Below are 24,083 nucleotides of genomic sequence, written 5' to 3' on the forward strand. Positions count from 1 at the left end.
AATTCTATTTGTACAAACATATAAAAAGTCACGGCGAATTATAACATGTGTTGAATAACAATTACAAAAGCCACACAAGGTCACCTTTTCACGTTGCCTTGACTTGTCTTAATAATGCAAAGAAAGTGTTTTTTTTTTTAAATTAAAATCTGCTACATCTCTCTTGATCCCAAAATGAAATCAATTATTTTTTAGTTTTGGTTACATTACTTATCATATTCTCTTATTTTTTTTTTCGTTATTGTAAAGTTAAAATAATTCGTTAACTTATCCACAACCTACAACTGAACGTAAAAGTCCAAAATACGTCATATAGCCAGTGTAAATTGTCTTCACATATAAGTAATCTGCTATCTTATCCCATATCGGGCATAAATATTTGCCAGTTATACAGCCCTAGGTATATAATAAAACATTTAATTATACATGTCTCATTTTAGTATCATATTTTATATGGGAAAACAATTAGCTAAAAACTTCCACTTTCTTTCTTGGAAAATATTTTTTTATTAATTTTAGTTATTTCCTTTAATTCAAAGGTCTACATTTTTCTTCTACTATCAGTCAGGACCTTGAATAGATTTATTTAACCGATAAGATAACAGCGGCAGTAATTACATTAATTGTTTTATCATTGTAAACAGCTTTTCCTATTTTCCTAATTAAAAAAAATAATAGAGCGAACAAAAAGATACCTACCTAACTCGGTAGTTAATGCGGTGTTAAATATTCAAAAGGAATGACTATTATTCAATGATTCCTAGTACTGATACAGTTACCAACAAATTAACATAACGGATATAAAAGAAGGTCTTTTTCCCGTGATTTAACAATACAGTTTCACGGAAAAGCTTGTTAATAAATCAATCTTAGAAACTCATGAAGAAATTGAATGACAAATAATAATAATTACCCATTAATGTTTGCTAAAATCGATTCAAAACATTAAAAAAAGAAACTTGTAATAAATATAATAATTTGTAAACTTTTACCATTCACTGCATGTTATTTTTTTACAAAATGTAAACGATCAAAATTAAGAGCTACATAGTTCCTTTTTTTCCAAATATTTCAGTAAATAATTTCATGTAATCGTGACTTTGTAAATATCCAATATTGCCTAAAATGGAGTGAAATTTATTGCCCATTTATGTATAGTCTGTACTTAAATACTATTATTCTTTGCATTGTGCGTATTCCTATGCATAGGCGTAGTTGAGAACTAGATAATAGATTTGAGTATGGAAAAGAAAAATGAGCGAAAAATGCATTATTTTAACTGCCACTATGCATGCCGGTGTTTTTCAGTAAGTGGCACTATGTATTTAAACCTAAAATCAACGAAGAATTGATATTTATCCCTCTTTAACAAATTATACTTTATGAGAATACAGAATGTCATCGAGAAAGTTAAAATTGCGGGTAGGTGAATGTTTTAATGACGTAATGCAAGTACCTACCAATTTAAAATTACGTTTTAGGTACTGAAGACCCTTTGTATGGTAATTATTTTTTTCATATTTTTAATTAGTGATTTTTTCATCGTGAACGTTATAAACGTTTTGTTTTTTTTTATAGTGGGTTAACCAATTTCGTGAAACAGCGATTTGGGTTTAGTGTAAGAGTTTACGTTCCTATATTTAAAAAAAAAAAGTACCTCTAAAGCACAATAGCTTGGCATAACTTATCGGTGTTCAAATAAAACCCACCTACTAACATTTTATTATTTAAAGACTTATTTATATTTATGAATTTGACAAGTGAATGAATATGGAATTATAATTTTAATTTACTTACCATTCTGCAGTTTATTAATCATAGTTAATTTATTTTCGTAGAATCTCACACAATTTAATATCTGTACTTATTTTTTGATAATTTAGTTGTATGTGTTTGTATGAACTTTTAATACAGCCTTAAAATTTATATTAATTTAAATATATTTTTCACTTAAATAGATACAGCTACTAATATTCATTAATAATGTTACCATAATTTAAAAATATTTGTAAGCATTCAATTCAATTCTATTTCAATCCTCTAGTGTTCTTATGTCTACCTTAATGTATTTTAATTATTAATTTTTTTTTGTACATTACATTATAAAAATTTGAAATAATAAGCATGATCATAAAATTTTGTCAGTAAAATATGTTATAAAAAAAATATGGCAACATTTAATTGGCAGTGGCAACTTACAACGAATAATGTATTACATTTTTGTGACAACGTATGTATGTAATAAAGTTCATACAAATACATTAACACATTGAATGTATGTATCTGTTTTTTTTAATAAATCTGTTATATCACACACTGTTAATCGTGAGAGGCACATTTAATTCAAGTTTTGCTTGAACACTTATTGGTGGTACTTAGTCATAGTTAGTGAATAATAGTATAGCATTTTTATTAGAATTAGCCTAGTTCGTGGATTGATAATATCCACATGAGAAATGTGATATTATTGAGTCTTTGTATAAGCCTCCGTTAGTGAAAAATTCTTTTTAAATAAAGTGCTTTGCAAAAAATACTTGTTTTCTTATGCATACATATTACCTTTTAGATACCTACTTATACCTTTAGATATCTTCTTATTGTAAGCGACTAAAGTGTATGGTGGTCGCCAATAGCTTATTGGTTGCTTGCGTAACTGGCAACTAGCCAATGAGGTAAGTCAAAGCGAAGCTTAACCGACCGGGTCCGCTAGTGATAATATAGTACAGGTAAGGAGTATCATTTATCTATGAAGATTTAAGTCAAAATGCGTTAAATCAAGAGGCGCTAGACGAGTGCTAACTCTTAGGTCATCATCATCATCATCATCATAATTGTCAGCCGATGGACATCCACTGCTGGACATAGGCCTCTTGCATGGACTTCCAAACAAAACGGTCTTGAGCCGCCAGCATCCAGCGGCTCCCTGCAACCCGCCTGATGTCTTCGGTCCACCTAGTGGGGGGTCGACCAACACTGCGCTTTCCGGTGCGGGGTCGGCATTCCAGCACCTTGGGACCCCAACGCCCATCGGCTCTTCGAACTATGTGGCCTGCCCATTGCCAGTTCATCTTCGCGACTTACTGAGCTATATCAGTGACTTTAATTCGTCTGCGGATCTCCTCATTTCTGATTCGATCACGCAGAGAAACCCCAAGCATAGCTCGCTCCGTCGCCCGCTGAGTGACTTTGAGCCTTCTTATAAGGCCCATAGTTAGTTAACTCTTAGGTAGGTACACTTTTTTGTTTGTCTACTAGTTCTTCCAAATTCCACCTATTTCACTGTTTAACATTAACACAATTCTGGTCGGTAATTTTACCGTTTACGAACGGGTACTTTTAGGGATCATTTACACGAGCAGCACGTTGCTGAATAACCACTTGTTATCGATCTCCTTACCCCATCGACATACGAAAATGGCGGTAGATCTTTAAAGATCAGATATCTTACGTAGAAAATCTTTTAGTGCAGCAGCCAAGACACTAACACCGAATATAATCTTCTACTAAAATATGAAATTGAAATAAAACCTTGAAAATCGTTTTAAAGGATATTTATTTAACATATAAATAAATCATTATTATCACAATCAGTCAGAAGTGACAGCTTACAGTGCAATAGCGAATGCCTAACACAAATTCATATATGGAGAATTTCAGCAGAATATTATGATAACACTTTATATAATAAAACTTAGCAATGTAAAGCGCATATTTTTTGGAGTTTACTCCTTAAGAATCGATTTTTCATATATAGCCCCCGGTATGAAAAAAATATGAACGAACGACAGCGTTACGTTTTTTGTGCGAAACCTATTCTGCGCACCTTTCACTTTTCTGACGTCGATCTGAAAGAGTAAACTCCATTCGTGCGTCGGAGCTGACACACTTTTATTACATAATTATATGTTGTTGTTGAGACGTTGAAATTTTCTTTTCTTTAGAAGAATGTAAAATGTAAAAATTCTACATGTAAGAAATATTTAGGGATGCCACCGAGTTATTTCAAAAACAAATATTTTTCAAAATTTTCATCTCTCTGTCTCTCTGCTTGTTCCGGCTAATCTCTGAAAGAGCTGGATTGATTTTGATTTGACGGGACTTTAATTCGAAGGTAGCTGATGTCATACATGGGCTATATTTTATCCGCTAGTAGAACTAAACAAAAAATAACACCTTTTTTCCACATAACAACCAACCAACCACTTTCGACACTTTGGAGTTGTGCTGTTTACTAAATCTAGTGTAGGTATATATAATGAAACATTAGTAAAATATCCTTTTATTGAAAATCTACCCAGTAATACATAAAGCGTATTGCACATACGTTATTGTGTTTATAAATAGGGATTAGGGATTATATACACAAGGATTAGGGATTATAAATTATATACGATTCGGAATTGCTCCCAAAACCGATAGAAGTAATTTCTTATCAGATCTTGTTCAGAATAGTCCAGGACCCGGGGGCCACTTTGACTGTAAATTATTATCAAGCTAATTTTCCATGAGTTTTACTGTCGAGACGCCTAATTATTTATTAAGATGAAATTAATCATGGAAAATTTCCTTGATAGTAGTCGATCAATCGTAAAAATATTCCCTGATCTTGGATTAAAAAAACTCATAGCACTTCATTCGACCTTCGTTTGGTGAAAATGAAACAATACATTGAACATTTATTATGCCACTATTAAATACTATTATATTCTTTTATTACTATAGAATAAAATAGCAAAAAATGAAGAAATTAACAGCCTCACTCGATGTACACTGTTTATCAACAAACAAATTAATAAAAATGAGGGTATAAATCACTAGTTCTTTCACACCTAATTATAATTATAATTCAATTAATGAAAATAAATTCGATATTCGAAATCGATCGGGTAGGGGTACATAAGTCAAAGTAGTAGTTAATATATTTTGAATAACATTCTCTATACAAACAATACATAATTTAAAATAACTAAGTTATGAAATGATATGCGTTTTCTACCTTCATTTCTATTTGTTTGTTAGTAAACAGTACACATCGAGTAGGGTGTTATAGGTCTCATCGCCTCTTGCAGTGGAATTCATAGACGTCGCAGAGGCACCCCCAGGGGACCATTCGCCCACTGAGTGTTGAATTGTCAAACACATAGAGTTTAAATTCGACACTCAGCGGGTGAACGATGCCCTAGGGGCACCCCCACAACGTCTATGGATTCCACTATTAATGATTATTTGTCGTGGTTTTTAATTTAATTTTTTTGTAAGCGCGAGCAATGTCAAATAATACTTTATTGTAACAAATCTTCACCTACTAATTTTGACACCGTCTATATATATTATCAAGCAAAAATATTTAACTTCATAACAAATACATAATTTTTTAACGAAAATCTCATTGAAATTAAACGAAAAAGATAAGTACAATAAAAGGTACATAGTGATTTCACAAAGTGATTTTAACCATAAATAACAATAAGAAATTCCTAAATTAATATTTAATGAAAAATCGCAATTTTTTTATAATTTTCGAGAACTAGTCTTTATCACAATATAAATAACGCTTGGCTACAGTCACACCTAATGGTGAGTGATGATGCAGCCTATGCTAGGAGGCGCTTACGTAAAGTTGACTAGAATGACACCACAACAATAAATTAAAAAACTGATTGTGCCATTCGTTTATTTCATTTTTTTGCCAAAATAATATTAAAAAGCAAAAATTTACATTTTTTTCTGTAAACCCAGTAAGTTGATGTCAATAAACCAGTTTACATAATATTAAAATAACAGTTCTATAATTATAATTAGACGTTTACATTAAACTAAAAATTATAATTAGACATGCTAAATAAACTAATACCCATTTTCAATAATGAAAAATAAATTAATAAATTACTTAAACAGTAATTGTAATGGAATAGCTGAGAGCATACGAATTAGAACTAAAAATAAAACTACATACATTTTACGACTAATTTGTGCATTGTGATCTTATTTCATAATTTCATCTGAAACAAAAGATATTTTAATTTAAAAAAAATATTGCACGTCCATGACCACGTCGCGCGACATCTGCGGCGCGAATTTCGGAGAATAAAATGGTAACTGCACTTACACGTGTTTTAGTATTATTTAATTTTTGGGATCTATTGGTATTAGTACATCTGATTCAATTCTCTATCAATCTGATCAATTTTTTTTTAAATTTTTGTGCAGTTATTAACGAAGTTACAAAATATTACTATAGTAATCCAAGATATAGTCACTGGCATAAAGATATGAGAATAAAATGGTAACTGCACTTACACGTGTTTTAGTATTATTTCATTTTTGGGATCTATTGGTATTAGTACATCTGCTCAATTTTTTTCATAATTTATATGCATATTAACGAAGTTACAAAATATTACTATAGTAATCCAAGATATAGTCACTGGCATAAAGATATGAGAATAAAATGGTAACTGCACTTACACGTGTTTTAGTATTATTTCATTTTTGGGATCTATTGGTATTAGTACATCTGCTCAATTTTTTTCATAATTTTTATGCAGTTATTAACGAAGTTACAAAATATTACTATAGTAATCCAAGATATAGTCACTGGCATAAAGATATGAGAATAAAATGGTAATATAATATTACCATAATGTATTCCTACTTCTTAGTACCGATAAACAGCCATAAAATTGTCTTCCGGTACTCAAAATTTAAGACTTGGTTATGATAAAATCAGTTACCATTTTATTCTCGTTCAAAATCTGCCGGTTGATGCCCGTAATTCATCATTACTTGCACTTACTATTTTATTCTGTAGGTTTTTAACCTACAAATAAAAACGGTAAGTGCAGAGTACAATACTGGATTCCGGTTAGACCGTACGGCGAATAAAATGGTAATGGACATTATACAACATGAAATTGACAATACAATGATGATTCATTTTCGGTAACATTTCACTTTTTAATATATGGCTTTAATATTATATCTAGACTTATGTCAAATAAGCCTAACAAAAGCTATAAAAATTAGCTTCCATTCCAAGCTTTCTCACTTTTATTAAGTCTATTAACTTTGTCAACAATCGCCAAAACAAGGTTTTTAATATTTCCTGAAAAATTAGCTTTATGCTATTACAATTTTATTCTCCGGGAACGGCGTAATGTACTCACCATTGTCGCGCAATATGGCCGCCAGCTCTGCCAGTCTGTCACGGTTGTCGCGCATGTAGGAGTGCGCCTCCCACAGCATGGTGACGAGTCGCTCGTCCGAACGCTCGTCCATGGCCACGTCGCGCGACATTTGCGGCGCGAACCGGTAGTAGGGAACACCGAGAGCGCTGCACCAAGCGCGCGCTCGTTCCACCACGCGACCATCCGATTGTGTAGCCTGAAATCCAATTGGATGGAATGGAATGGAAGATGTTAAAATTGTGGGACCATTGTTTTACTGGGCGAAAAGAATAGTTATTACTTTCTATCAAGAAACTATTGGCCGCATTGCTCGAGAAACTCTTGTGCAACTAAACATAACCTATGGAAATGCTTAGTGAATTCTAACCCTACCACTCAATTTACAGTGTTACGACCGGTCGTATCCTTAGCTGCTTTTCTGCGTTACCATCTCGTCCCAATCGATTTAAAAATTAAGGACCGCTCCCAATCGATTTACAAACTAAGGAGGGAGCCCCCACTGGGTGGACTGAGGACATCAATCGGGTTGCAGGGAGCCGCTGGAAGCTGGCGGCTTGAGACCCTTTTGTTCGGAATATGGGTTGTTAATGATGAAAATGATGATGATGATGATGATGATGATGATGATGATGATGATGATGATGATGATGATGATGATGATGATGATGATGATGATGATGATGATGATGATGATGATGATTAGTTTACCTGGTCAACTAACAAGCTTCCGATTGCAGTAAGTCCCAAAGCAAGTCGCGCCGTGTCCCACAAGCTCTCAGGTTTGAAGACGTCTATGTCTTTTAATTTCTTCACTGGGATCAATCCTGTGGAAATATACCAATATTATTTACAACAATCGTCTGGAATTATGAAAATTGTACATGTATTAAATCATTTTATAGTTAGGGAGCTTTTCCCTCTGTCAAACGATGGACAAGGCCCGCATAGTGAATTCATAGAATGCTCAGGTATGTCCGATAAATATTGATGGACCAAGTAAAATATAAGTAAAATATTATCACATAAAAGACTACAAATTACAAAAATGGAACTAAATAAATCAGAATATATTTATGTGTGTTAAATACTTTCGATGTGTGACTTGATGAATTTACATCTTAAAACGACAGATAAGTTTATTGGTGAATTTGTGTGCGATACTTGTCCATAGATATTTGGTCTGAGAATATGACTATGGAACTAAATAATAAAAAAAAAACAGTTAAAGTACCATGAACAAAAACATGCCTGTTCCACAAGAAATGACGACTTTTAGACGAGTCTTCTTGGCCTTTTCGTGTTGTCCCGTCGCCTCCAACGCTAACCGTAATTCGGCGAGCTCGGTCAGCGCGTCCAGTGTCGGGTTGTTGCCCATTAGACCTCCGTCCAGATACCTGTAAAGGTACACAATAGTTAATAGGCTGTTTCGACACTTTTATAAAAATGGTCATCAATTCTTTATTATCGTTATACTACATTGAGGAAAAATTGTCATATTTTTTGAGACATAATAATATTAATTATTAAATATTTTTTTGACAATACGTGCCAAACGATGGTCCAACAAAACGGTTTGGTGTTTGTCAAAATTATGTTTCTAGCGAACCCGGTCAAGCTCCGCTTTCGGGTAGAGTAGGGTAAGGGGTAGGGAAGAGGTAGGGAAGAAGCGCACACGAGTCGAAGCGAAGCTTGACATGGTCTGCTAGTATTAAATATCTAAACATGGGTTGATCAGAATAGGATCAATGATTGATTGATCAAATTACATGGGAGTTTTAGAAAAACAATGACAAAAAGGCTGTTTCTGCTTAATTAAAAGACAAACAATTACCTGCCTGAAGCCCTGAAGTAAGAAGGCGCGGCTCCGGTGGCCCTGGCCGCTTGCCACACCAACTGTTCGGCCGGCGGAGGTGGCGCGGGCAGAGAAACCACTGAAGCCTGGTCTCCTGCCTCCGCGTGAGGACCTGGAAATCACAGGCAAATATTGCTCCGAGATGATCAAAAAATTATAGGCATATATTGCTCTGAGATGATCAAACAAACAAAAGGTTGTGAAAAGGAGAAGCCTTAAGTTCGTTTAAGAAAGGGTAAGAAAAGAAAGAGATTCATAGAATAATAAGACTAGTTCAAAAACAAAAAGGTAAGTAATAAGATGCATATTTGATCTAGGAGTCCTTTGTGGGTTGGACTGTAAAAATTAGAGTTTCTCTTTTTTCCCAGAAACTCTCAAAAGCAGCCCGATAGTAAGAGTTAGTTGATATAGTACGTTAAGTCATCAATACAATCAATCATTATCACTCTAAAGCTGTTATTCATATAGCAGCGATCATACCCACCAGGGAGAGACACAAACTTTTTCTCCTATAAGGAGTAAAGCCTGCAATATGCCATCAAAAATAGAGCAATAAGACAACTTAAAAAAAAGATTTAGACAAAATTTTATCAAGTAAACTAGCGGACGCACACGACTTCCTCCGCATGGAATTCAGTTTTTCACAAACATAAATTTTACAATGGATTTTTCCAGGATGAAAGCTAGCCTATGTGTTAATCCAGAGTAAAATCTATTTCCATTCCAAATTTCAGCAAATCACTTCTTAAACAGTAACAAACATCCAAACAAACATATACATACAAACTTTTGCATTTATAATTTTTTTTATTGGTTTGCAAAACTGGCACAATGACTTAACCTAACATATATCAAAAATAGCTTCTATTCATTATGCCTATTTGAAGCAAACACAACATGCTTACATTGGGTACATAAGACAAAGTAGGAGTAGGATACATACTGCAAGTTCCATTGTATTCGTTTAGAATTTCTTGTGCGGACTGGTAGTTCCTGAATATATGCAAATCGACTGGCTGTCTGTCCGCTAACACAGCCAGGATCATTAGTTTGGGATGGTCGATATCCGCCATTACTGTCTCTGTACCTGAAAGTACCATACCTATTTTTAATTCACACTATAGACAAAACACATTTAATCATACGACCATGATAATTTTTCTACTCGTATTCATACGTCCAGTGAAGTGAAAAACATAAAAGGGAAATGCCCTCCGGGCCATAAAACGTCGGCCCAGGGAACCCAGGTTAACTCCCGTATAAAAGTATGTGGAAATGAAAATCTACTATATAAAAATAAGTCGGTTTTTCCTTCCTGACGCTATAACTCCAGAACGCACGAACCACGGTTCCACGGTTTTGCATTCGTTGGAGAGGTCTCGGGCTCCGTGTGGTTTATAGCAAAGAAAATTCAGGAAAAATTTCAATGTAAGGTAGGGGTAGGTTAGAGTAGGGGTAGGTTAGCGGTAGGGTAGCGGTAGGGTAGGGTAGGGATAGGGTCCGCTAGTATGATGTATAAATAAGGATCTGGTTAATTAATTGGCTTAATGAAAGTATGTTTCTTCAAGAAAAATACCTACATTCTGTTATCACTCTTCTAGGGCAAAATGTTCGCTGGTGTATCAAAACGGCGAAGTAACATTTGAAGCTGTATTAATTTTTTTCTATTAATAACAATCTTAACAAACAAGGAAACTAAAACAAACCAATCATAATGTCTTGTCCCCGTTGTGGACAAATTAAAGATGAATTGAAAAAGTCGTAAAATGTTGTAGCAAATTTGTTTTGATAAAGTAATGATTTCATTATTAAAGTACAATTATGAAGATTTTTTTAGATATAAGTAAGTTGCCGAGCGGTAAGAGTAGGCCTGGGCCGGCATGGGCCCTTTATTTCTGGACTATGACTCCAACCAGAGTCATGATGACCTTGGTACAAACGTGACTCTTTAGAGTCATTGGACAGTAAATGTTGTAAAAAAATTTTAAAGACATTTTTATTATAAAATCATTGATAAAAATGCGTGCGTACAAAGTACACATGTCAGAAGTGAAACTCCTTTGGCGAGCTAATTTATAAATCTTGTTTATATTTATACAAATCTAAAACTTAAGATTTCCGAGTGCTGTGATGTGCTGTGATGTGAAAGTGCTGAAAATTAATGAATATTATAAATTTAATTTTTTCAATTTATTTCCAATTTATTTATTACTAAGAATTTTTTTTCAATTTTTAATATTTACATTGCGCGATTTCTCTCTATCGTTCAATCTTTCTCACTATAGCTCTCTCCCATCTCTCACTCCATAGCACTGTGCGTGATACGACGTTCGCTCTGTCTCACTTTTTCTCTCAATCTTTCTCACTTGCTTGCTCCCTACTCTCACTCCACGGCTAGTTGCTTCATGCTACCTTCGCCCTGACTTACTCTCTCTCAATCGGTCTCGATCGCTCTCTCTTTCTTTTTCGACACTTCCGTTGCATACCGGCATGACGTTACAACTGTAAAAATTTTACCCTCATGCGCCTAAAGAAGTTTCACTTCAAAAATACTTAAATTTCCAAATATTTACCTAAACATTCCATAAGTATACCCTCCAAAGCCTCCGACGGGTAAGGCCTCATTCCAACAAACGCGAATTCCTTCATCCTGAAGTATAACCTCTGGCATTCCCTCAAAGTCTTCCCGCAAGATAATGCCAAAGCCAGTATTCCACCAGTGCTGGTGCCTGCGACCCAGTCGAAGCAGTGTATGATTGGCTTCCCCACCGCTGCTTCTAAGTTTAGTAATATTTGTATTAGAACTAGCCCTCGAATGCCTCCGCCGTCCAAACAGAGCAAGCTGAAAGATATCACAATATAGGTTAGTTGACACTTTTTTCAAATGGTCTTATAGTGTTATAGGTTATGGTCTTAATAGTTCATTATCATTCTACTGAAGATTGAAATTTTTTTTCATATATTTTCGAGACGTGATTACATGAAAATTTTAGTTTTTAAATGTTTTTGACAATACGAGCTAAAATGCCTGTCGGCCATGATAGTCTATATTACAACTGTTTTATGACGTCACTATAACAAATCCCTTAGAAAAGGAGCGTTTGACAGAAATATTAGTTAGCAATTAGCTTGACGTTTAGTACATCAAGTAGCATTGTGACGTCACAAAACGGACAGCGTTTTTGACGTTTGGAAAATTAAAAAAGAATACACGATTTTTAAATAAAATTTTATAACAAATCCTTAACTTTTATTAATTAATATCGATATATTTCGGACAATTATTCCATGGACTATGCGAAATAATTATTGTTTATATTAAATTGATATAAGTCAAGTACCCTATTGCTTTATAGGTTGTTGACGTAAAGAGGCAGCTTGTTTTGTTATGTATTTTTATACACATAGCATAGCAATACCAAAAAATCCTTACTTCTCATAGATCTTTGATTTATATCACCTGCTTTAAAGAAGAGGTCACTATACAGGAAGAAATTTTTTCAAGTACGGATATTTTTATATTTTGTACATAAACAAAATTTAATGAACACGTATTTTTTCTTTTTTTTTTTAACTCAACAATAACAAAGTTATCGTTAGCTAAAGTTTAAACATTTAAACAGAATTTGAGGGTCACCCTATCGCTGTACTAAGTAATAGCACAGTAATAGGCAACTACAAAATCAGCTGGTAGGTACTAGGTTAGCGAGCGCCCGCGCCGAGGGCCGTTGACCTTTCTACGTTTATTTTTGTACCTATTATTTTTTATAATAATTAAAGGTCGTCACTTTTGAGTTGAGTATCGATTTTCCCTTCATACTTTATTGGGCTTAGGACCATCAATAATGCGTAGTAATAATAAAAATTATAAACTTTCGATTGGAATAATGAAATACAAATGATGATTATTATTACGCAAACTTTTGCATTAAAGGATGATTCGACTTAAATGCGCAAGCGACGGCAGATTGTCTGTCACTGGTCGCCCATCGGCAGGCGTCCTCAGGGATTTTTCGATCCCCTCACCCCTGCCACCCCCGTCAGCCGAAGCCGAAGCGATATGACTACTGCCGGTATTTCTTTGTCGGCGTCTTACAAAGTGCCGCCAGCAGTTGCGCAGTTTGTTTGGGAATGTGTCCATTATTTTGTTATTTCTGAGACATAAATTGAAAAAAAAAATTACATAAAATGTATCGAACTGTTTGTGGATTTATGTTCTATTAATGATACAGAACCACGAAAAAAAATGTCCGCACTAAAGTCCGAATCACCCTGTATTTATGATTTTGCTTATGATAAAAATGGAAACATTGACATTACATTTCAAACTCACCGGCCCTGTTTCTCACTGGTTTCCAAACACGACGCCTTTGCCATGGTTGCCGCTGTGAGCATATCGTTGATCTGTTGTCGAGTAGCAGCTCGCGCCACCGCCGGGGGAGGGACCCCGTTGTACTCCCCCCTGGCCGAGCAACCCGACCCACAACCCGGTATGTCTGATGAACATCTAGAACAGAAAGTCATGTCTTGTTGGAAATAATAGCACTGGTCCGGGCCATATTCAATAAAGAAATCTAGAAATCAACAAAAACCCCTGTGTTTTAATAGGGATGATGACAGTTTTTAAATTTGCGATTTGCGATCATTACTTTCGGAGCTACAGGGATTTAAAGGGTCAAATTTGCGGCGCTGCCGCGGATCCCTGAAAAACGCCCCATACAAAATGGTACGAACTAATGACTTCGTAGGTAATGTAGTGATCGTTAGATTTGTATGTGGGTTCAAACAAAATTACTAATATCTTTGTTATTTGTGCGTTTATGTTTATAGTTCATTTATTAAAAAATGTCACATTTAATGTAAGGAAGCTAAAACTTTATGAATTTTCATCTAATTACGATAAAAGATTTTGAAATTTTATAATCTCAATCATTTTGCAAATATCCAGACAATCTTTGCTTTTTATGTATAAATTTGTTAACACTGACCCTATTTACCCGAATGTATCATAAAATTCAATATATTCAAACCTAGTCATCATCCCCATTAACTACGATCATTTCTTTTTGAACCATTCTTATTATAATCAGGTGTAGGATTTACGCTACAATAGTCTTATTTATCTTATCTCTGAAGAATCAATTTAAAAAAAAAAATCTAAAGTGATCTACGCTTGAAATTGAATCCAATATTTATGTAAAGAAGTATAGTAACTGTTACTGTAAAGAAGTAAAGTTTGTGGTATTATAGGGGTATTATATATTATTGGGTATTTTAGGGGTCAGTATATCTATGAACCAATATTGGAAATTCTTGTACCACTAGAAAGACACGTTTTTTGTGAATATCATAGGCTATACTTATCTCTGTATTATTACGGGTATGGGAAATATGTGGCTGAAACCGAGGGCATCGGCTAGTCATTAATAAAACATCAGAAAACACCCTTTATTAGCCGATCAAACCTTACAAGGTTAAGTTATAGAATCACTTAACCTTGCACGGCCTCTATTTAAATAACAAGTCAATAATTAAAAAAATTAAAAAAAACCCGCGGACTGCCTAATCTGCTCGCACCTAGTCACCAGCCCCGCGTATTTTGTATAGCGATTAATAAATAACGTTTTTCTAATTGTAGGTCTTTTTAATATGGCCATGATATGCCATTTTGAAATCCTCTTGATGAAATTATCCCTTGACTTTGATACTCGAGTCTCAGTCGTCGTGTTTTTTTTTAATTTTACCTATCTAAGAACACTTGAGTTATTAAGACAAATCTAACGATATCTTAATTACGTAAATCCGTTCAACGTTTTGGAAGATATGAGGTAATAAAGAATATTACAAACTTATATACAAGATAAACGCGAAAAACATAACCCTTATTGCAGTCGGGTAAAAAAAAATCTATTGAAAAATTGTCTACTATAATTCAAGATTATACTGACCTTTGTGCACCAACCGAATGAAGGATATACAAAATTTTATCATAATTATTGTTCGACATATCAGTAGGAACAATGTGTCTGGCAGTAAAGCCAGCATTATTTTTCTTCTCCAAATCAGCTCCAAAAACTACCAACGCTTGTACTATGGCTATATTTGTCTGTTTTACTGCCAAATGTAATGGTGTATTCCCCTCATTGTCACCTATAGAATGTTCTGCTCCTCTAGATAATAGTGCTATAGCACATTCCAATCTACCTCTCAGAACCATTATATGTAAAGCTGTTCTTTCATCGAAGTTCAGAGCGTTTATATCACACTTCTTGTCAACTAACGCTTCAATTACTTCTCTTGATATCGCCCAATGTAACGGTGTACCACCACGCTTCATGTCTTGTTGGAAAAGCTTTGGTTGATTATCTTGGAGGACATCGCCTACTATGCCTACAAAGAAATTACAAAAATGTTCATAAACACTAATCAAATCATCAAATTGGAATAGTTGAAATGTTTTATTGCTTATCAGAATAAGATAAGAAGACCTTCCAGTTTTAGGTTTTCTTGACATATGTGAATTGTGTATCTTCTGGCTTAGCTTGAAAAATTGAAAATGATGCAATTTTGGTTTAAAATGTTTGTTATCCCTTATTCTAGCTCGTTAATTTTATTTTTTTCTACCCACGTAGGTACCTAACTATTTTATAAATAGTTTGACATTTTATAATATCAGTTAAGTAAAAAAAAAAATTGTATTAATGAAAAATTTAATACAAACATTTCATCCTTAGATTACAGTTAATGAAGTACTTTCTTTTATTTTAATTTATATTTGTTTGTGATACTGTTTTATACTGAGAGGAGAGGCAGTGAAAAGATATCAAAATTCATCAATTCAGAAATAAAGGTTACTAATATCTCTCCCTTGCCCTTACCCTCTTATAAAGTTACGCGAGTTCGTAGCCGACAGACAGCAGCAATAGACGTCGTGTCACCACAACACTTTTATGGTTTCTATGTATTTCTATAAAATGTCACGTTATCTTCAAAGTAAGAGTGACTAGAAAGTATTTCATAAAGGAGACCGACCATCATACATTCCTGGGTCAAATATTAAATCATTTTTTTCTGTAACATATTGGGTCCAAAATGGTCGGCCTCCTTTAGGCAGGAGGGCTTAACCCGTTGTAGTAGGCCATTAATATAGGCTGACTATAATAATACAATTTTCAAAACATACTTGTTAACTCAGGGAACATATCAGCCAAAAAACACGACGCCTCCATTTTAAACTTCACTTTTAAACGATCACAGTTGAAATAAATTTAATAAACTCAATCGATGCCTTATAAATGCAACCATATGTAAGGTAACACACGTAATGCCGCACACGGCCGATCCGTAAATGCGTCTAATTGTAATATTATGCATTATAAACTATTGTTTAGGGCGGTTATACACTAGCGTCTTTTTCTGCGCGTTTACGGTCGTTTCGACATACGCTTTAATAAACGCACGCAACATTTCGCGTTTAATAAAACCTAACTCGCGTACATGGTCTAATTTCGGCATATTTACTCGACCTGTACCATAGAGACAATGCTTTTCTAGCGTCAATAAAGGTTTTAACGGAAAGGGCGCTCCTATATGAGCTTACACATTATTTCATAATTGTCTTTTTAACGGCCCACTTAGGGGCGATAATATTTGACTATTTAACCATCACTATCAGATTTTTATTATATTGGCCAAGACTAATAACGTGCTCTCAATGCACAAAGGTTTAATACCACCAACTTTCCATCTCGAGGCTGAGAATTTTTCTTGTAATATAGAAAAGCTTAGCATTTCTTAGCTTGACCCAGGACATCGTTATCGGAATTCACATGGCTAACAACTAGACCAATGTGGCAATGAGGCGCTTACACGCCCTTAGAATACGCACGTATAAAACGCTAGTCTGAAACCACTTTTAGACGCCATATTCTAAAATAGATGTTCTTAGACGCCGCGAGTTGAGTGCCAAATGCACGCTGCCATCATGAATATTTACGTTTGGGAATACCCAAATTATCCCATTGGGAATCACCCACGTATGTGTGATGTCAGAATTTAACATTACAGTCCGTTTCATGTAGGACGGTGCGGGTGACAGTTGTGACAGTCGTTTCACTCTTTAAAGTTTGCCGCGATTCACGATAATAGTACGTATTATGAACGTCATACAGGCGACTGTCAATAATACTACCAATGCTATCTGATAAACACTTTAGAGATATATTATTTTGGATTATTTATAAAAAAAAGTTTTGTCAGAAAAAGACAGTTTCTTTACCTGGCATTGTATACGTGGTGCTCACAGTGATTCTCTTCTCAGCAGCACTCAAGTTGACGTCCGCGCCCGAAAGTATCAACGCGCGCACGCAGTCGGGCGCGTCCGCCAGGCACGCCATGTGCAGGGGTGTGTAGCCCTGCTTGTTGTAAATGTTCAGGGACGCTGAAGTCTTTCCCGCTAGCACCTGTATGATATGCACTCAGTTTTTATGTCTATTTACCCGACTGCGTCAGAAGGAGGGTAACGTTTTTTAACAATGCTTATAATGCAAAAGGAGAGAGGGCGCTGCAGCGGACAGTGACACATCGGCTCCGCGCAAAAAGTTATTTAAAAATTAATAAAACGCATAATACTAGTTGTTAGTGTGATAAAATCTTAAATTATAGTGTAACTTACGTTTGCAAATCAAAAGATTCAAGTGAATGTGAACATTTTCGTGTTTTGAGTAACACCAAGTACGAGTGTAAAAAATATAAACAATCACATATTAAAACTACTCAAAACATCACAACACTACTTTAAAGTGCAATTATGGCTATATATAATCACTCAACTATGTGGAAAGTGAATAAATATTAACTTATACGTGTACAAATATGATTCTATAACATATTACTAAGTAAATTAGAAATTGTTGAAATAAAATTAAAATGTTGAGGGTGTGCATAAAAAACTGTTTCGCTAATTGACATTTGAAAGTGACTCGCATCGCATATACGCTTCCTAAATTTCGTTACGTAGTAAACACGAAGAGTTGGCCTAGCGGTTTGATCACTGGTATACATATTGATTAGCTATAAATCTAGCACCTGGTTCGAGACTTGGCTCAAAAGTCTTTTTGTAAATTTAGAGAATAAAAAGTGAGAGAAAAAAAAATAAATAAAACAGAAGAAACAAATATTTTAAAGTAATTGAATGATTCTTTATTCTTTTATTAAATTACAAAAACTAAAAATCAAGAATATTTTTTGTACACTTCTCGATAACATTTTATAACAACACAAGATAACACAAATATTTGCAACTATGGAGGAGATAGCACGACTTCTTAAGTTAATTCAAAACGATATAAATGAAAGAAAGGATAGTGTGACAAAAAGCGAAGCGAACATTTTAAGAAAAATGGATGAAAAATTCGACGGTATACAAGTGCAATTACAGGAACTCGATGACAGGGTTCAACTACAAGAAAATCGATTAAACCTACTAGAAAAATATATTAGAACCAGAAACATTGTAATTTTTGTTGTGGAAGAAACAGAGACAAGCTATGAGGATTTAGTTAAAATAGTACTAAATATTTTTAACTCTAAGATGAAAATAAATTGCACAGCGTTTGAGATAGAATATACGAGAAGAAAAGGCAAGAAAATGAATGAGAAAATAAGACCAATTGTGGTTACTCTTACCACACTTGGTACAAAAATCAAAATTTTACAGAACAAAAAGTTGCTCGAGAACTCCGGTTATTATATAAAAGAAGATTATCCACCTACAGTTCTGGAGAAAAGAAAAGAATTACAAGAAAAGGCTAAAGAAGAGAGAGCGAAAGGAAACAGAGTATATATAAAGTACGATAAATTAATTATACTTCAACAGAACGACAAACGCGAACAACCAAAATCACGTAATAAACGTAACCTATCAACTACACCCCCGAGTAGGCAAATCAAACTTAACACAAGAAAAAAGGGGGAAACGAATTTTGTACACTTGGAAAAGAAAAATACCCTACAATCTTACTGGACTCCCAAACAATCTCCAAATGATACAAACAACGACCTTTTCTTTTCTCCAGAGCCAAACAGCAGCGTTCACACTACAACTAAGGAAAATATCAATTAATGGGAACCCACTCCCTCCTCCAACACGGTTGGTCACCGGGGAGGAGTACGACCAAAACCCTCCAGCTATACAAAAAATAAAGTAATACAAAAAAAAAAAAAAAATAAAATAAATAAACAAAACTCCTCTTAAGTATTTTATGTTATAATTAAGGTTGCCACCATGTGAAAGAAGTAGCATGTCATCTCAATATATACTTAAACTATTGCAAATGTGAAAAAAATATATTTGGTCCTAAATAATAATTATATACCTATTTTATTTTATTATCTGAGTGTAAACATAATTTTCTTTATTTAGGTAATAATTCTTGCACACCGTCTCTCATTTGATACATATTATTTAATGTTACTCAATTTTGTCCCAACAATAAAGTCAAATTATACGAATCAACTTATAATATTATCTACGTATGGATGGCAAACCTACATAACTAACAAATTATTTTTCAACATAGAAAAGAATGAATAAAATGTATCAGCTGGAGGAGGCCTATACCCAGTGAGGGATTCTTAACATAATCATTAAGTACTATACTAACATACGTAACAATTATAACCTTCTAACACTTATTTAAGAAGAAACAATTGTAAAAAAAAAAATGTATACGCAATTTTGTTAAATATTAATAAACTAACACACTAACACAAATAGTATAGGATAAATAAACTTAAAATAACTATGTAATTTATTGTTAAGAAGTAATAAAGGCTTTGATTGATTGATTGATTGATAATGCAAAAGAAATTATGTCCGCGCCCGACAGTCAATGCGCGCACGCATCCGGGCATGCCACGTGCAGGGGTGTGTAACCTTTCTTAGTGTAAAAGTTCAGGGACACAGCAGTCTTTCCCGCTAGGACTTGTACGATATTAAACAATGCTCAAAACAATGAAAGAGAAGAAATTCTTTCTGTAGTTATTGACATCCACGCCCGACATCATCAACACGCGCACGCATCCGGGCGCGTCCGCCAGGCACGCCACATGCAGGGGTGTGTAACCTTGCTTAGTGTAAAAGTTCAGGGGTTCTGCAGTCTTCCCCGATAACTCGTGTAGGTCATTAAACAATGCTCAAAACAATGAAAGAGAAGAAACCCGCAGTAGGTAGTTAACGACCGCGCCCGAAATCATCAACGCGCGCACGCATTCGCCAGGCACGCGACGTGCAGGAGTGTGTAATCTCTAGGATATTAAACAACACAACAACAACAACAACAACAACAAGCTTATGACAATGATGAGAAGAAACTCTTCCCGCAGTAGTTGACGTTCACGCCCGATGTCCCGTATGTATTAACACGCTTTGTTTTATTACGTGGATCAACTAGTATAATAAAAGAGTAGCCCATGTCTACTCTTTCTAAACACTACACAGATTAGCACCTCACCATGCTAAGTACTTGTTTGTTCATTTTGTATATTTACATATTATTTTAAATACATAATTTCTTATGTATTACAAAAAGAAATTCTGTGAATTTGAAATGCTAGAATATTTCCATGAATCACCTACAAATACATTTGAGTTAGAAAAACAAACATCCTCAACACAAGATAACATAAACAGTATTTACATATACACACATTATAAACAGATATAATGAGGTTACCTCATGACACATGTTCAAAGGTTAAAAGCAATGTAATTTCAAGATTTGAAGATAAAATGTGACTCACGTTAATGATTTCCTTATTACTTGCAGCTGCATAATGGAATACTGTGTTACCTTCACTGTCCACTGTGTCTAGGGAGCAGTTTAGTGATACTAGGCTTTGCACCATTCTTATGTTACCAGATTTTACAGCCACCTAGAAATAAAATGCCAAAATTATTTTTATAGTCTTTCTAAAACTGCGCATAGTACACTAAAATCATTTTTTTACTGCTTTATTGAACCAGTGGTTTTGTAATTGCAATTTCTTGAAATTTCCAATAGCAACCTAAAAATGGTAAAGAGAATGCCCATCTCCAGCCCAGGCTTACCCTAACCGCACGACAATTTACTTATATGTAAAAAAATTTGAATAGTTCTACTTTATCAAAAAAAGTTTGTTACAACGTTTAACAACATTTTTAATTTGTCTACAACGGGGACAAGCTAAAATTGTTTGACATCTAGAGGTTTACGACATTTTTGTTTTTTTTTTGGAATTTTCGGTGGACTTATGATTGGCTTGTTCATTTGTTTTCTTGTTTGTTAAGCTTAATGATGACAGAAATAAATAATACAGCTTCAAATGTTACTTCTCTGCTTTGGTTCAGGTGAACATTTTTCCCTAGAAGAGTGATAATTTTTTTTTTTTTTTCAAGAAATATACTTTATTAAGCCAATTATTTAACCAGATCCTTATTTATACCTCATATTATAATTTCCATATATTTTTTTATGGAGGTTAAACATTGGTTTCCTGGGCCAACGTTGTATGGGCCGGTGGGCAAAAAGAAGTAGTGGGCAGTTAAAATAGGCTATTTAAGTACCTCTCAAGCCTGGATAGTTACCATTTAGGACTAAAACATACCATAAGCGGAGTGATGCCTGTTGAGGGATCAACATCGTCAATTTGTTTTTGAACTTCAGAATCATTGAACAATTCGTACTGGCCAAAATGTGCCACCAAATGTGCAACCGACCAAGACTGGTGCTCTGTCAGTGTGTCACAGAGTTTTTGAAGGCCTGCTACTGTACACTAAAAACAAATTATCATTTAAAAATATATTTATCAAGACTTTATATAAATTTTCTTTCTAATAAGTTTTCTAAGATAAATGAGCCTTAACCTAATACATCTTTTTTAATTTAGGACATTCTATAGACAGTTTCAGACTTCAGACCAGATACATGGTTAGTGCATTGTCACCAAAAAAGAACTAATTTGAGTAAAAATTAAACAACAGTGTCTGAGAACAAAGATGTGCTTCTAACTTAGCTTTCAAGATTTCACCTGATACTATTCAAGGGCAATTTGAATTAAAGTAAAAATAAAAAATATATTTCAACATTTTGTAAAGTGTAAGAAATTTAAAGATTTTGTAAAGTATTAGTTATGAGTAGTGTGAACTAATGATTTTTATAGCAGACTTCAACAATTTTAGCCGTGGATATGTTAAGAGTATACCTAAGATTTGCAATTTTTTTTTATTGATGATCTGCTACTTTTGGTCTTAGTCATATATCTTATAACCTTCCTCGATAAATGGGCTATGTAACACAAATATTTATAACTTTTTCTAGAATTGTCAGTCCAATCATGGTATACTGTGATTGCTACACAATATACTATGATTGAACTGACTATTCCTACTGCAACTAATCAATAAAACAAGTATACATACTTCTTTAGTTATTTTGACATAGAGCGGTATTCTCTCTTTATATACAATGAATCGTTCTTCACATGTCTCACGGGTTTCTGATCGAAACAAGCTGGAATTAAAATAATTATGTGAGTAATTTTAATTAGGAGATAACTAGGACTTTGACCTTATAGATAAAAAAATACTGGTACCTGTACATATGGTGCAAGCTTTCTGTAAACGGTTTATGTAATACTATTTCGTAGAATTTATCCTTTGAATTTTTTCCATCTGGTGGGATTTTTGGTCCATAGAGTAACATGGAATCCTCTCTGTAATGTATTGGCCTTGAGATATAATTGTCTGAACGAACTTCTAGAACCTTGTTCGGAGGATCAGCTATGCTCAGGAAACCGCGCAAGACTGATGAAATAAGAAAAAAAATATTAGTAAAAACTTGTGTTTGTGCCGCAATTAAATGAAAAATCATAACATTATCGGTTAACTTACGAGAATTAAACATCTTCGCTTATTTATATATAGCTGTACTAATTATTTTTCATATTATTATGTAATTACAAATTTTTAATGCCGAACTTGATTTTAGTTTTAACAAAACTATTAATTTTAATAATTTTCAATTATTTTCTCCACTGATCCACTCTAACGTCGTGCTGTCAGTGTCACTGTCAATGTCAAGCAAATGTCAACCACCACAGACGCCTTTACTTTTTAACTAGGTTTATGGCTCTGAGTTCTAGATCTTTTGAACCTTTCCATCATCAAGACTACGTTCCACTTAGGGATCCTAACAATCATGACCACTTTTTCATCCCGTTCCACTTGTTTGCGAGCGTTGCAATAGGCAAGTTGACTCGTATCCATACCAATATTGTAAATGCGAAAATAAGTCTATCTGTCTGTTACCTTTTCACGGCTATACCGCTGACCCAATTTGGAAGGAGTTTGCTAAAGAGATATATTTTACCTTGAAGCAACGTAGGCTACTTTTTATCTCGGTAAAATCAACGGTTCTCGCGAGATAAAAAAACAGAATTTCGCGGGTACGGGCAGTCGCGAGCATATTCAGACTAAATTAATTAATATGTATTAGCTAACTTGAAATAATGAATTTCTATTGCTATAGATATAGATAGTAACTAGCAGACCCGCACAAGCTTCGCTTTGACTTGCACTCCTATCCCTACCTTACACTACCCTACTCCTACCCCTACCCTACCTCTACTCTACCCTACCGCTACCCTATCCCATAAACCTACCCTACCACTACCCTACCCTACCCATACCCTACCCTATCCCTATACCATACCCCTACCCTCCCTACGATTTAGGGGTTTGAAAAATAGATGTTGGCCGATTCTCAGACTGAATATGCCCAAAAAATTTCATCAAACTCGATCAAGCCGTTTCGGAGGAGTATGGCAACGAAAACTGTGACACGAGAATTTTATATATTAGATATAATATATAAATACACCTAGACTCTGGAAAACCGTTATGCACATCACACAAATATTTTCCAGTGGTGGGAATCAAACCCACAGAGTTAGGTGCAGGAAGCAGGGTTAATTCCCACTGCGCCAACGGCCGTCACTGTGACAGT

The 24,083-nt window shown here is 34.4% G+C and overlaps 1 protein-coding gene across 2 annotated transcripts; it reads right to left on the reverse strand.

The window, feature by feature from the left end:
• Positions 1-3,536: 3,536 nt before the first annotated feature.
• Positions 3,537-23,148, reverse strand: LOC112048385 (85/88 kDa calcium-independent phospholipase A2). 2 transcript variants are annotated; one of them, XM_052885967.1, is made up of 15 exons: positions 22,970-23,148; positions 22,672-22,882; positions 22,499-22,589; positions 21,685-21,852; positions 20,842-20,973; positions 17,318-17,501; positions 14,988-15,429; positions 13,373-13,546; positions 11,613-11,881; positions 9,983-10,126; positions 9,019-9,151; positions 8,436-8,581; positions 7,896-8,011; positions 7,167-7,383; positions 3,537-6,002 (listed from the first exon to the last, which is right to left on the reverse strand). In XM_052885967.1, exons 1-15 carry the CDS (start codon positions 22,980-22,982, stop codon positions 5,986-5,988), a joined length of 2,457 nt encoding a protein of 818 aa, XP_052741927.1. In that variant the 5' UTR covers positions 22,983-23,148; the 3' UTR covers positions 3,537-5,985. The 2 variants fall into 2 exon arrangements, 1 of the variants encoding a protein (XP_052741927.1); XR_008251521.1 differs by lacking the exons at positions 3,537-6,002; positions 7,167-7,383 and having other exon boundaries at positions 9,023-9,151.
• Between the last annotated feature and the right edge of the window lie 935 nt (positions 23,149-24,083).

The sequence above is a fragment of the Bicyclus anynana genome, chromosome 15, assembly GCF_947172395.1.
Source record: "Bicyclus anynana chromosome 15, ilBicAnyn1.1, whole genome shotgun sequence".
Taxonomy (NCBI): domain Eukaryota; kingdom Metazoa; phylum Arthropoda; class Insecta; order Lepidoptera; family Nymphalidae; genus Bicyclus; species Bicyclus anynana.